The following is an 11,591-nucleotide window of genomic DNA, read 5'->3' as shown; positions in this document are numbered from 1 at the left end:
CAGGATAACAAGCCGAACTGGATAGACAGATGTCTTTTTTCAGACTTATAAACTATGTTACTATGTTACCCGCCGCTCGCACCACAGATGCTGCTGTCCCTACTGCGCCCACACAGGCTGCAAGCTCTTCCACCAAAGTCCCCACTGAATGTGGCTGCTGCTTTTGCTGTTCAGCCACATTAGAGTAAAAGTAGTTCAAAAGGAAAATAGGCGGCCACATCCGGTTGGGACATAAGCCATCTGGTCTCCTTCTCGTCATCTGACTGGTTGGAGCCTGAATCGGACATGTACTTCACCATACATTTTCTGGGGAACCAGCCCACAGCAATCAATCTGATTTCACCTTTCATTTTTCAGAGCTCCTATAGAAAATGAACAGTGGAATATAATTGGTTGCTATGGGCACCTAAACTAGTTTTCCTTTTCACCAATTTTGATAAATCTCCCTGTTTGCTTCTGAAGATTTTGTTATACATAGTGATAAACCAACCTTAGGGCTTAGATTTTTTGTTGCACTCTCAACTATGTCAGTTAAAACTGTATTGTTATTATTCACTCTATCATTTTTGATCTCTCGTTATCTTCCAGGATAACCTTGTTACAGGGACCTACTGCTGTCAGTCACAATCACTCACGAGAATCGAAATGTTTCTGGATGTAACTATACTGCATCACTTTAATTGCTCATGCTTCTAACAGTTCTTCATAAAATCTCAATGGGAATTTTGGAAGACAACAACCATTCCTTGATAAATGAGTTTGTCCTTATTGGGTTTTCTGATAGTCCTTACCAAAACATATGTTTATTTTTTGTGTTTTTAATTATTTATATTGTTTCTATATTGGGAAACATTGGGATCATTTATCTTGTCTGTACCAATATAAGGTTCCATACACCCATGTACTTTTTTTTGAGCAACCTCTCTGTTGTAGATCTTGTGTATGCTTCAGACATTGCTCCAAAGATGCTTGTAGGCCTGTATTTCAGTAGGACACCTATTTCTTATGTTGGTTGTGCCATACAACTCTTCATTTTCTGTGCTCTGGGAAGTACTGAATGTGTCCTATTTGCTGTTATGGCTTATGACCGTTTTGTGGCCATCTGTAACCCACTGAGCTACAACCTGATAATGCAGCATAAAACATGCTTGGGATTGATGCTTGGAGCTTATAGCACTGGATTTCTTCATTCTTTAATAGAGACTTGCTGCACATTCCATCTTTCCTTCTGTGCTTCAAATGTTCTCCATCATTTTGTGTGTGATTTCCCTCCATTATTAAGTATCTCTTGTACAGACACCACAATAAATGAAATGATTCTATTCATTTTTTCATCTTCTGTCACTGTGCCTTCCATTGTGGTAATTCTTGGATCTTATATGTCCATTTTCATAGCTATTCTAAAAATAACAGCTCCAGAAGGAAGACAAAGGGCCTATTCTACATGTGCATCCCATATCGTGGCAGTAACACTACTTTATAGTACAGTACTGTATGTGTATCTCAGTCCAAAATCTCCAGCCTCTAGAGATAATGTAAATATGGCAACAGTGTTTTATACTGTGGTTTTACCTATGTTAAACCCATTGATTTATAGTTTAAGAAATAAAGACATTAAATTAGCTATAATACAATCATTCCAAAGCATACTTTGAAACAGCAAGTTGCGATCAGTGGAATTCCTTTAAATAAGGACGCCCCTAGGGTCACCCCTTTCCCTTCCTTAAATATGGGCAATAATAGCCACCTGTTTTTCAAAGAATGAATGACCTCACTCTTTGAACTCCACACTGCTATTATTTTAAATATGCCCCTTTCAATAAGTGATTAAACTACAGAGAATCAGCAGCATGCCTGTCATGATTGTTGGGTCTGTTGGGTTTCTATTACTCTAGTACACCTGCTAGTAATGATTTACCATGTAGAAATATAATTTCTACCAAAAACAGTGATTGATCAGGTTAGTGATGTCTGCTATTATTTTTAACACAGCTGTATGTATGGAGAACAGATAAATATATCTCACATAGCACATCCATTTTCCTGCCACTCAATATATACCTCACACTATATATATGGATTATATTTTATGTCCATGAGCTTTCTTTGTCTGAACGGTTCATTTAGCATTACCCAGGGTGCACCACGGGGAGGCGAACCACTTCACTAGACAGGTACATCTCTGCTTAGCTGGCCAATATCTGATTTCTAAGACCCCACACACATACAATCGCAATACAATTCGATTTTATAACGGTAACATTAAATCTAATATTTCCCCTTCAAAGACGTAACAACTTTTTGCTGTTTTGTTGAGGTAATTATATATTTTGTTTATTAGTATTATATGCTTGCATCTTTATCCTGCAGCAAATGTTGGTGCAGGGGTATGACAGGACCCAGAAAAGAGAGGAGAAGCAGGCCATCATCAGGGCTCTCCATTTTGAATTATGGCAAAAATTTAGACTGAAGCACAGAAAGAACGCCTTCCAGAAAAAGTGGTGTGATCTTAAGTGCTTTCTGTCTGATCGGATCAGATAGATGAGTCACAGATTATGCCCAGGTAAAATGCTTACATGACTTTTGTATCTCTCTCTACAACACTCTGTAATGTATATATTCAGTTATGCTGCTAATCCGTACAGATGTAGTAGGGTTAACACACAATCTCTTAACTCAAATTTCCTAACTCATCGTGTTATCTTGAAACAAAGGCCATTGTAAAAAAATAAAGTGACTATGGTTCGTGGCAACTAAATCGGCAGGGAGGGAGGGCAGGCTGGCAGCAGATCTTGAAAATGCGGCTTGACAGACAGTATGACAGCCACAAAAAATGATATACTCAACATAACACAATGCAACAGCCCCTTATGTAATTTCCAAACTGTTGCTTGGTTTCCCTAAACGCCATTAACCCAGCCACAATACCCTATAGGACACCTTCCTAACAAATCCCCTGTTAACTTATCATACCTTGTAACTTAGACTAGTTTAATCCATCTGTAACACTGGTTTTGGCATGTTATTTAACACCAAAATGAGGCAAATATACCATGGGGATAATCATAATCCCATGCAGATCCCTCCATATAGGAATTTCTAGATTTTTATCTTTGTTATGATTTCTGAGTTGTTTGTCTAAATTCTTAACATTGTGTGATTAAAGGGGTTCCCATTCCATCAATCAGCCACCGAAGATCCAAAAAGGATTTGAACCTGGATGAGGTCTCCACAGATGAGGAGGAGTCAGAGAAGTAGGTGGAGGTAGAGCAGCCCGGGCCCTCCCCCACCTGATATGGGCAAAATGGTGGAGGTAGAGGCTGAGCAGCCCAGACCCTCCCAGCCATGGGATTCCCTTACCCCACTCCAGAAGAAGAGGAGGATGTCTACACCCCCCACCAGGAGTGTAAATATGTTCACACAATAATATAATTCGGTATACATAACATCCCACGATCCCCCCACCACCCTGCATCTCCGGAGCTGCAATGCACATGTGTAAGGAATCCGAACAATAGCAGCTCTTAGTTAACATGTCTGCCTGTTTAGCTTAGCCGGTTCCCAAGCGATTATGCCTGGGGACTAGGTGTGTGTTGATCACCTCCCTCTGCGTCATACTATTATGAGCTGGTCCTAAATTGTTTAAAAGTGCCAACAAATGAGGGGACAACAGAAACTACAGTACTAGAAAACAACAAAACTGCACCGTAACTCTGTAAACTACCTAAAATCTATTAACTAACCCAAAAAATAACATTATACTTCATCCGAACTCTATCACTAAGCAAACAACACTATAATTAACATAAAGATCTATGACTACTGAATTTAGATGTAATACGGCAGTGTTAAAACATATACTCCACACAATGCACTAATTGTCTTGTAACCTGAATTGCAATCATTTTTTTTAATTTACAAACAGTACTCAAGAAATGCATCAATTGCATGGCCCAGATGCAGCATGACCACCTAAACGCCATGCAGGATGTTAACAAGCTGCTAATGCGGGTCAACAAGAAGGTGAAGCACATTATTAAAATGCACCTTCAAGGGATGCAGGAAATGGGGAAGCTACTTGGTAAACTAAAAGAGTTGCCCTAGAGGCCTTTTTTAATTTTGTTAATAAATAGTTTTTGATGTGTTATAACGTGTGATTTTATTTTTTTTTATAATGTTATGCTTTGGTGTCATTTTAACTGATAACTTAGTTGTAAGGCCCTTTTAGTCCAGGGTCAAACTCATCTGGATCAAGACAGACAGCAGTAGGTACATTGTAAAACTGTCGTATAAGGCCCACACATAACTCAGCAGTGTCCGGACATACAGCAGCAGGTATTTGTAATGGTAAATTATAAAGCCCACACATAAGTCATCAGGGTCAGGACAGACAGCAGCAGCATCAGCAGCAGGTAGATAGTAACAGTCAAGTATATGGCCTACACATAGCTTGGCATAACTTAGCAGGACAGGCAGCAGTCGGTTCTAAGTGTGCACTGTGCAGCAGGAATGTGTTCCCAAGAATGGGCCCCCACCAGACCAGGGCAACAACAAAAATAAACTAAGACACCTCTGACATCAGCAGGTTCTAAGTGTGCAGCAGGATGGTGTTCCCAGGAATAGGCCCCCATCATACCTGGGGAAAACCATAAATAAACTAAGACACCTACGACAGCAGCATGTGTGCAGCAGGAATGTGTTAATATGCAAAAAAAGCACAATTTTACATTGTAAAAAAATATTTAACATTATTTTTACTTTTTGAAACCACACAAAAAATTTGTACTAAATTAGCTAGACACGCTGCCTGCATCGGTCGGTCTGCTATCAGTTTCCATATCAGGCACATCGAGTCTGTGGAAGAACTTTACGGTAGCGCAGACAGCCTCACCGTGTGCTGATTCCTCCAAGCCAGAAAGCAGTAGGAGTGGCAGTGTTTTGCAGCTGCTCTCTCATCCTCTATTTGTCTGTGAGTAGGAATGGGTACCGCCGCTCTCCCCACCCATACACGATGAGCACCGCACACACCCTGTGCTCCGGCTAATGGCAGGACCCATCTGTCCTGTGTCCGTCTGAGCCAGCTTGCCTTGGCCAGGGTGTGGAAGTGTCCCCTGCTCAGCCGCCGGGATTAGTTCACCTTCCCATTGGTGAAGACTCAGCCGTGGTCCCTGGCTGCTGGTGGGATCCTTGGTGGCTGCCTCCAGTGCGCAGCCCGGATCATTGATCGCAGGTCATATTGCAGAATAAGCCTTTAGATGCAAGGCTTGTCTAAAGCCGGGGGGGGGGGGGGGGGTTACACAGCCTGGGGCAGACTTCACTGGGAAGGAGCTGACAGCCAAAGTGGAGCACCTACACTGTCATTCTGCAGAGCGGAGTTTGGAGTTGGTTCTGAAGGCACCATGTGTTCTGGAGTTACGCAGAATTGGCAGTAAAATGCACCCACATAGCGAATGCAGCTGTGATTCATTTTGGTTGAATTGAAATAGAAATTAATATATAGCACTGTATTCAATGATTTTATTTTTTAAAACAGTACACAGGTGGACACTGATCCCTCCCCTCTTTTAGCTTGTGGGAGAATATGTAGAATCTAGTATATTCTACATATTCGCCCACAAGCTAAAGAAAGGGAGAGATCAGTGTCCAGCTCTATATTACTTTATATTTGTTTTTTAGAATATTCGTAATATATAAAAAAAGAGAATATATACCAATATAGCAAATATTCTAAATTAAGGAATACATTGCAATATAGTGAATATAGTGCTATATTAGTTTTTTAGAATAGTCGTCATTTTTTTTCCATCTGAACATGAACACATGATTCCTCCCTGCTTCTTGCTTGTGGGCCAATGAGTCATTGGCCCACAAGCAAGAAGCAGGGAGATATCATGTTCAGATGGAAAAAAAAGACGAATATTCGTTATTGCGAATATACAGCACTATATTCTAAATATTTGTGAATTCTCGAAGTGCCGATATTCGAGATTAAAATTCGTAATTCGAATATTTGCGCTCGATACTTAAAAATCACTTGTGTTTTGTAGTGTAGTGATGATGTCATGGGATAAAGTATGTAGTTGGGGGTCATCAGAATAACAATCACACTGAAAGCCAAATCTGTTATGCAATAGGAGCAGTTTAGAGAGACTAAAGGAGATGACCTAGGATCGAACGCTGAGGAACCCTAACAATAAAGGAAGTGGAAAAGAAGTGGAACCAGCAAATCATACGCTGAATAAAATAAAGTTAAGAGACTGTACTGCTCTCCTGGAATCCACAAACAAAAGTTAAGTCAGATGCCAGATCCTTCCTCCAATTCTCCTTCCTTATGTAGCCAAACACTGCTACTATGTCCTGGTGTGGTGCAGCCCCACAGTTTTTTTTTTACATCCAATCAACCAGAGTCTGCCCAGGGCCTTTTATTTTTCTATAGATATAACAGTATTAGGGCTGGTTTATTGAGGGACTTTTTTAATGAACATTTTATGGGGCATCTAATTATATTGTATACATTTTATAAATTGTTTTGGGGTGACTTTAACAATTTGTTTTTATAACTTTCAATGGGTATAGTACAGATGGTACCCGCAAATAGCAACACAGGTTCTGAGCCCCCACCATAACAAAGCTGAGCAGGAAGGGGTTAACGTGCATCCATGTTTACTTTAAAATTGTAAAAGATTATACAGTAAATGTAGCTGCTTTCATTGGATTATAATCACAAATGTATTATAATTAGGATGCAGTAGTCAGTATATCAAAATGCTTCCTAAAATTAAAATAAAAAATGGTATAAAATGTTTAAGCTGGGCTGCACTGTGACAGAAAATTGTTATATACCGTATTTTTCAGACTATAAGAGGCACCGGACTATAAGATGCACCTAGGATTTGTAGAAAGAAAATTAAAAAATATATATTTTTCATCAGACCCCCAGGTTCCATTAGTCTCAGATCAGACCCCCCCCCAACACCCATCAGCCTCATGTCAGACCTCCATCAGACTTAGATCAGACCCCACCATTTACTGACACAGTGCAGAGTGGGGCCCGGAAGAAGGGAGGGTGAGTACTGTGCAGAACCTTCCTTAACGCTCCCTGTGCTTCTCGAGTGCTGATGACGGCTTCCATAATGGAAGCCGTCATTACTATTAGCATTTAGACTATAAGACATACTGCCATTTTTCCATCACTTTTGGGGGAAAAAGGTGCATTTTATAGTCTGAAAAATATTGTAGTTTACATAAACGTAACAGGACTAGCCAACAAGCTTTATGAGTATCATAATAAATCCTTATAAGTTGTGGCTCTTTTGATATCTGTCACAGTGAACCTCATACATGCTCTCAAGTATACTTTAAAGGAGTCCTACCTAAGGGTATAAGGAATATCAGGAATATTACTATAAAACAGAGAATATGGTCTGGAATTCCTTAATTTAGGCCTATCAACTTTAACCAAATAGATTGAATTTTCGAGGTTGGTAATATTTGTTTGTCTGGAAACTAGAAATGAAGTATGCCAAGGCTATGACCCAATATACTTCATACATCATGAGTAATTAAGACTAGTGTTGAATGAAACAAAGTATTTGAAGCAGAATTCAGTTCAACGTTTAGGAAGACTTTGATTCACAATGAATCCAAATTTTCTCACACTTCATGGTAACAAATCAGGTTTGCCTAAAATGGTGGCTGCACGTGTTACAAAGCGAAACTAAGTGTAGAGGAGGCCAATAAGATGGAAGCCTTTATTATTCCATTGCCAGCATGACAACCAATACCATCCAGTCTGCACCCCTTAGGGGGGCCAGTTCTTAATGATGACCATCCTCATCTTTTGCTGGCTTACCTTTTTCCAAGTCTCCATGTCCTAGAAAATTCAGCAAAATGCAGAGAGAGGAGGAGCTGGATGTCCCTGATGACATATTCTCATTGATATTAGATGATGTAGAAAAGGAGGAAAAGCAGATGGCAGAAGAAGGGCACCCATCTGTAGTGCAGGAGCGCGTTGGTGTTGGAGAAGTGGGTATGCCAGAGCTGATTAATATTCTGTGTTTACTGTAGCATAACTTGCAGGAGATTGCAGGCCAGAACAGCAATAATTAACATATTGTCCCCCATATAACCAGCCAAACCCCTTACCTGCAACAACCCCTGTTTAAAGGTGCATTAAAGGGGCATTACATGGCCACTAACAATGAAGACCAACTATACAGCATGGTCTTAGATTAAATTGTCCATGTAGTTCTTAGGCTACTTTCACACTGGCGTTTTGGCTTTCCGTTTGTGAGATCCGTCATGGGCTCCCACAAGCGGTCCAAAACGGATCAGTTTTGCCCTAATGCATTCTGAATGGAAAATAATCCGCTCAGAATGCATCAGTTTACCTCAGTTTGCCTCCATTCCGTCTCCATTACGCTTTGGAGGCAGACACCATAACCCTGCTTGCAGTGTTTTGGTGTACGTCTGATGAAACTGAGCCGTTCTGACACACAATGTAAATCAATGGGGACGGATCCGTTTTCTATGACACAATCTGGCACAATAGAAAACGGATCCGTCCCTCTTTGACTTTTAATGGTGTTCAAGACGGATTTGTCTTGGCTATATTAAAGATAATACAAACGGATCCGTTCTGAATGGATGCAGACGGTTGTATTATCTGAATGGATCTGTCTGTGCCGATCTATGACGGATCCGCACCAAACGCAAGTCTGAAAGTAGCCTAAACCGCAGCATGGCTGCAACTCGCCCGCACCATGGCCGTTCCGTGGGGTCATACCCTAAGGCAGAGTGGCCTGGGTATACCTGATTTATAATAATTCATGACAAATTAATTCAGAACAAAACAAACTTCTTGGCGAACTTCTGCTAAGTCGCTCATCTCTAAGACCACAAAGATAGATATAGGATATTGTCAGGCAAATGTAGCGGCATAAGTTTCATTTCCTCATATGAGGTGTTCAACATTTGGGACCTAATGTGAATATTAACTGTCACAATAAAATACACTTTCGAGTATTATAGTTTCTTCTACATGCAAGAGGTAGGTGTTAGCTTGTGGCAGGTTGCAAATATAGGATCAATCAAAAGTTGGTGTCTATTTCAGCATAAGTAAAACATATCTATGAGAGGTGATGGGATTCTACCTGACCAAGTGGTGAACAAGTGAAACCCCTTTAGAGTAAGAGGTATGAAATAAATGATTAGACCATTAGAAACAGGATTTTTTTTAAAGGAATGTCCAGCCTATTGCAGGCCAGAGTATGTTCAAAAAATCCCTTACTACCCTACTGAAAGTGACAGAGACCTGTTCTTGGTCATGAGACCCCTGCAGTCATTTAAAAGCCTCAGCAGTCACATGTACATGAACTGTACATCACTGCTAGTGCCAGGCAGGGCACTAAAAATCACCTGATAGGTCTGCTTTAAGGAAGTAAGGCAGCAAATGTTGTACATGCTAGGTTCAGTACATTTCTCTAAAAAATTCAGAGGAATATGGTTCGATCCAGACATTGTTCAGAAGAACAGCGTACCTTGATAAAAAAATTAACTGGAGAGGGGAAAACATATAAAGAAGCGCAGAAAGTGATAGGCTGCTCAGCTAAAATGATCGCAAATGCTTCTTTAAAATGGCAACCAAAACCTGAAAGACGTGGAAGAAAGCGAAAAACTACCATTCAAATGGATAGAATAATAGCCAAAATGGCAAGGAGCAAATGCTCCAGGAAGACCAAAGAAGGTCTGAAGTTACCTATGAGTACTGTTACAATTAGAAGACGCCTAGGTGAAGCCAAGCTATCTGCAAGTATCCCCCGCAAAGTCCCAATGTTCAAAAAAAGACATGTGCTGAAGAGGTTACAATTTGCCAAAGAGCACATTGACTAGCCTAAAGAGACATTTTGTGGACTGATAAATGTAAGATTGTTCTTTTTGGGCCTAGTGGCCGGAGACAGTTTGTCAGATGACCCCCAAACACTGAATTCAAGCCACAGTAAACTGTGAAGACAGTGAAGCATGGTGACGCAAGCATCATGATATGGGGATGTTTCTCATACTACAGTGTTGGGCCTATTTGTCGCATCCCAGGGATCATGGATCAGTTTGAATACATCAGAATACTTGAAGAGGTCATGCTACCTTATGATGAAGAGGATCTGCCCTTGAAATGGGTGTTCCAACAAGACAACAACCCCAAACACACCAGTAAACGTGCAACATCTTGTTTCCAACAAGATTGATGTGATATAGTGGCCAGCCCAATACCTTAATCCAATAGAAAACTTGTGGGGTGACATAAAAAATGCAGTTTCTGGGGCAAAACCAAGAAATAGAGAAGAACTATGGAATGTAGTCCAATCATCCTGGGCTGGAATACCTGTTCACACACAGATGTACAGCAGTTCTCATAAACAGTGGTTATACAACTAAATGTTAAGTGATTCAAAGGAAAGCAAAATCTTCAAACATTTTTCAGTTTATATAGTGAATGTTTGAGTTTGAAAAGAAGAATCCAAACACTGCTATTTTTCTAACACTCTAATATTCACTTTTCTTCAATTTTTTTTAGAGGAACAACACAAATTTGATATATTTTTCTTCATGTTTTGATTTGGAATAGAATGTGTAGTGTTCCCAATGCATTTGTGTATATGGAAATAAAAGCTATTAGAAGGATTTTGAGCTTTATTCACTTTTTTAAACACACTGCTATTATTTTGAACACAACTGTACATGCTACAGACATAGTGCTGTGATGTCACAAAAATACTAGTGCACCAATCATAATATCTACTCTTACCAGATAAACTGTGTTGTTTGTATTCTGAAAAATAAAAATTTGTATCAATATCGCTAATATTCGTATGTACGAATATTTTGCAAGACACTATCTACATATAAAAATTGTTCTGCCATGCATGCAATATGTAAAAAAAAAATACTGCTGTAATATAATATTACTTACAGTGATCAGGATTTCTTCCTCAGCTTTCTCAAAGTAGTTGTGCAGTATTTTTTTCGTATCCGGCAGACATTCTACACAAACGTAAATTACGTCATCACGTCATGCACTCGCGTACTCACTCGATTATTTGATCGATGTTGAATATAACGAATATTCAAATTCATGAATATATGACAAATGTTCTATAAAATATTTGTGATATATCGCAAATTCGAATATTGCCCCTGCCACTCATCAATATCTTTAACATCATATTATTTGAAACTGTATGTTTAAAAAATGGAACTTCTCAGGTTTCTATAATTCCTCAGCATCATGCCATCGGTCTTGGTGTTGTGTTTAATTGTAAGAGTGATGGCACAATTGCTCACCTGAAATGAGGAATCGTCTAGGCCTGGAAGGTAGGTAAGGAGTCCAATGGCTGAGACAATCTGGAGCACTGGAGTAGCGGGAGCCAGCAGTGTCAAATAACAGTCCGGGTTGGTATCAGGTAAACACAGCAGTTTATGATAAGGAAGAAGCGTGGTCAGATAACAATCCAAGTTCGGTACACAAGTAAACACAGCAGCTTAGGTGGACGCTGAGGAGCTAGATAGAGGTAGGTGTAACACCCGAGAGTGGT

The 11,591-nt window shown here is 39.9% G+C and overlaps 1 protein-coding gene across 1 annotated transcript; it reads left to right on the top strand.

The window, feature by feature from the left end:
- The first annotated feature begins 716 nt into the window (after window positions 1–716).
- On the top strand, window positions 717–1,655 carry LOC122923416 (olfactory receptor 1019-like). Its single transcript, XM_044274224.1, has one exon. The coding sequence runs from the start codon at window positions 717–719 to the stop codon at window positions 1,653–1,655; it is 939 nt and encodes a 312-aa protein (XP_044130159.1).
- The last annotated feature ends 9,936 nt before the right edge of the window (window positions 1,656–11,591 follow it).

This window comes from Bufo gargarizans, unplaced genomic scaffold, assembly GCF_014858855.1.
Source record: "Bufo gargarizans isolate SCDJY-AF-19 unplaced genomic scaffold, ASM1485885v1 original_scaffold_1579_pilon, whole genome shotgun sequence".
In the NCBI taxonomy this organism is placed as follows: Eukaryota; Metazoa; Chordata; class Amphibia; order Anura; family Bufonidae; genus Bufo; species Bufo gargarizans.
The sequence above is the reverse complement of the archived record's forward strand: the minus strand, read 5'-3'. Positions and strand labels throughout refer to the sequence as shown.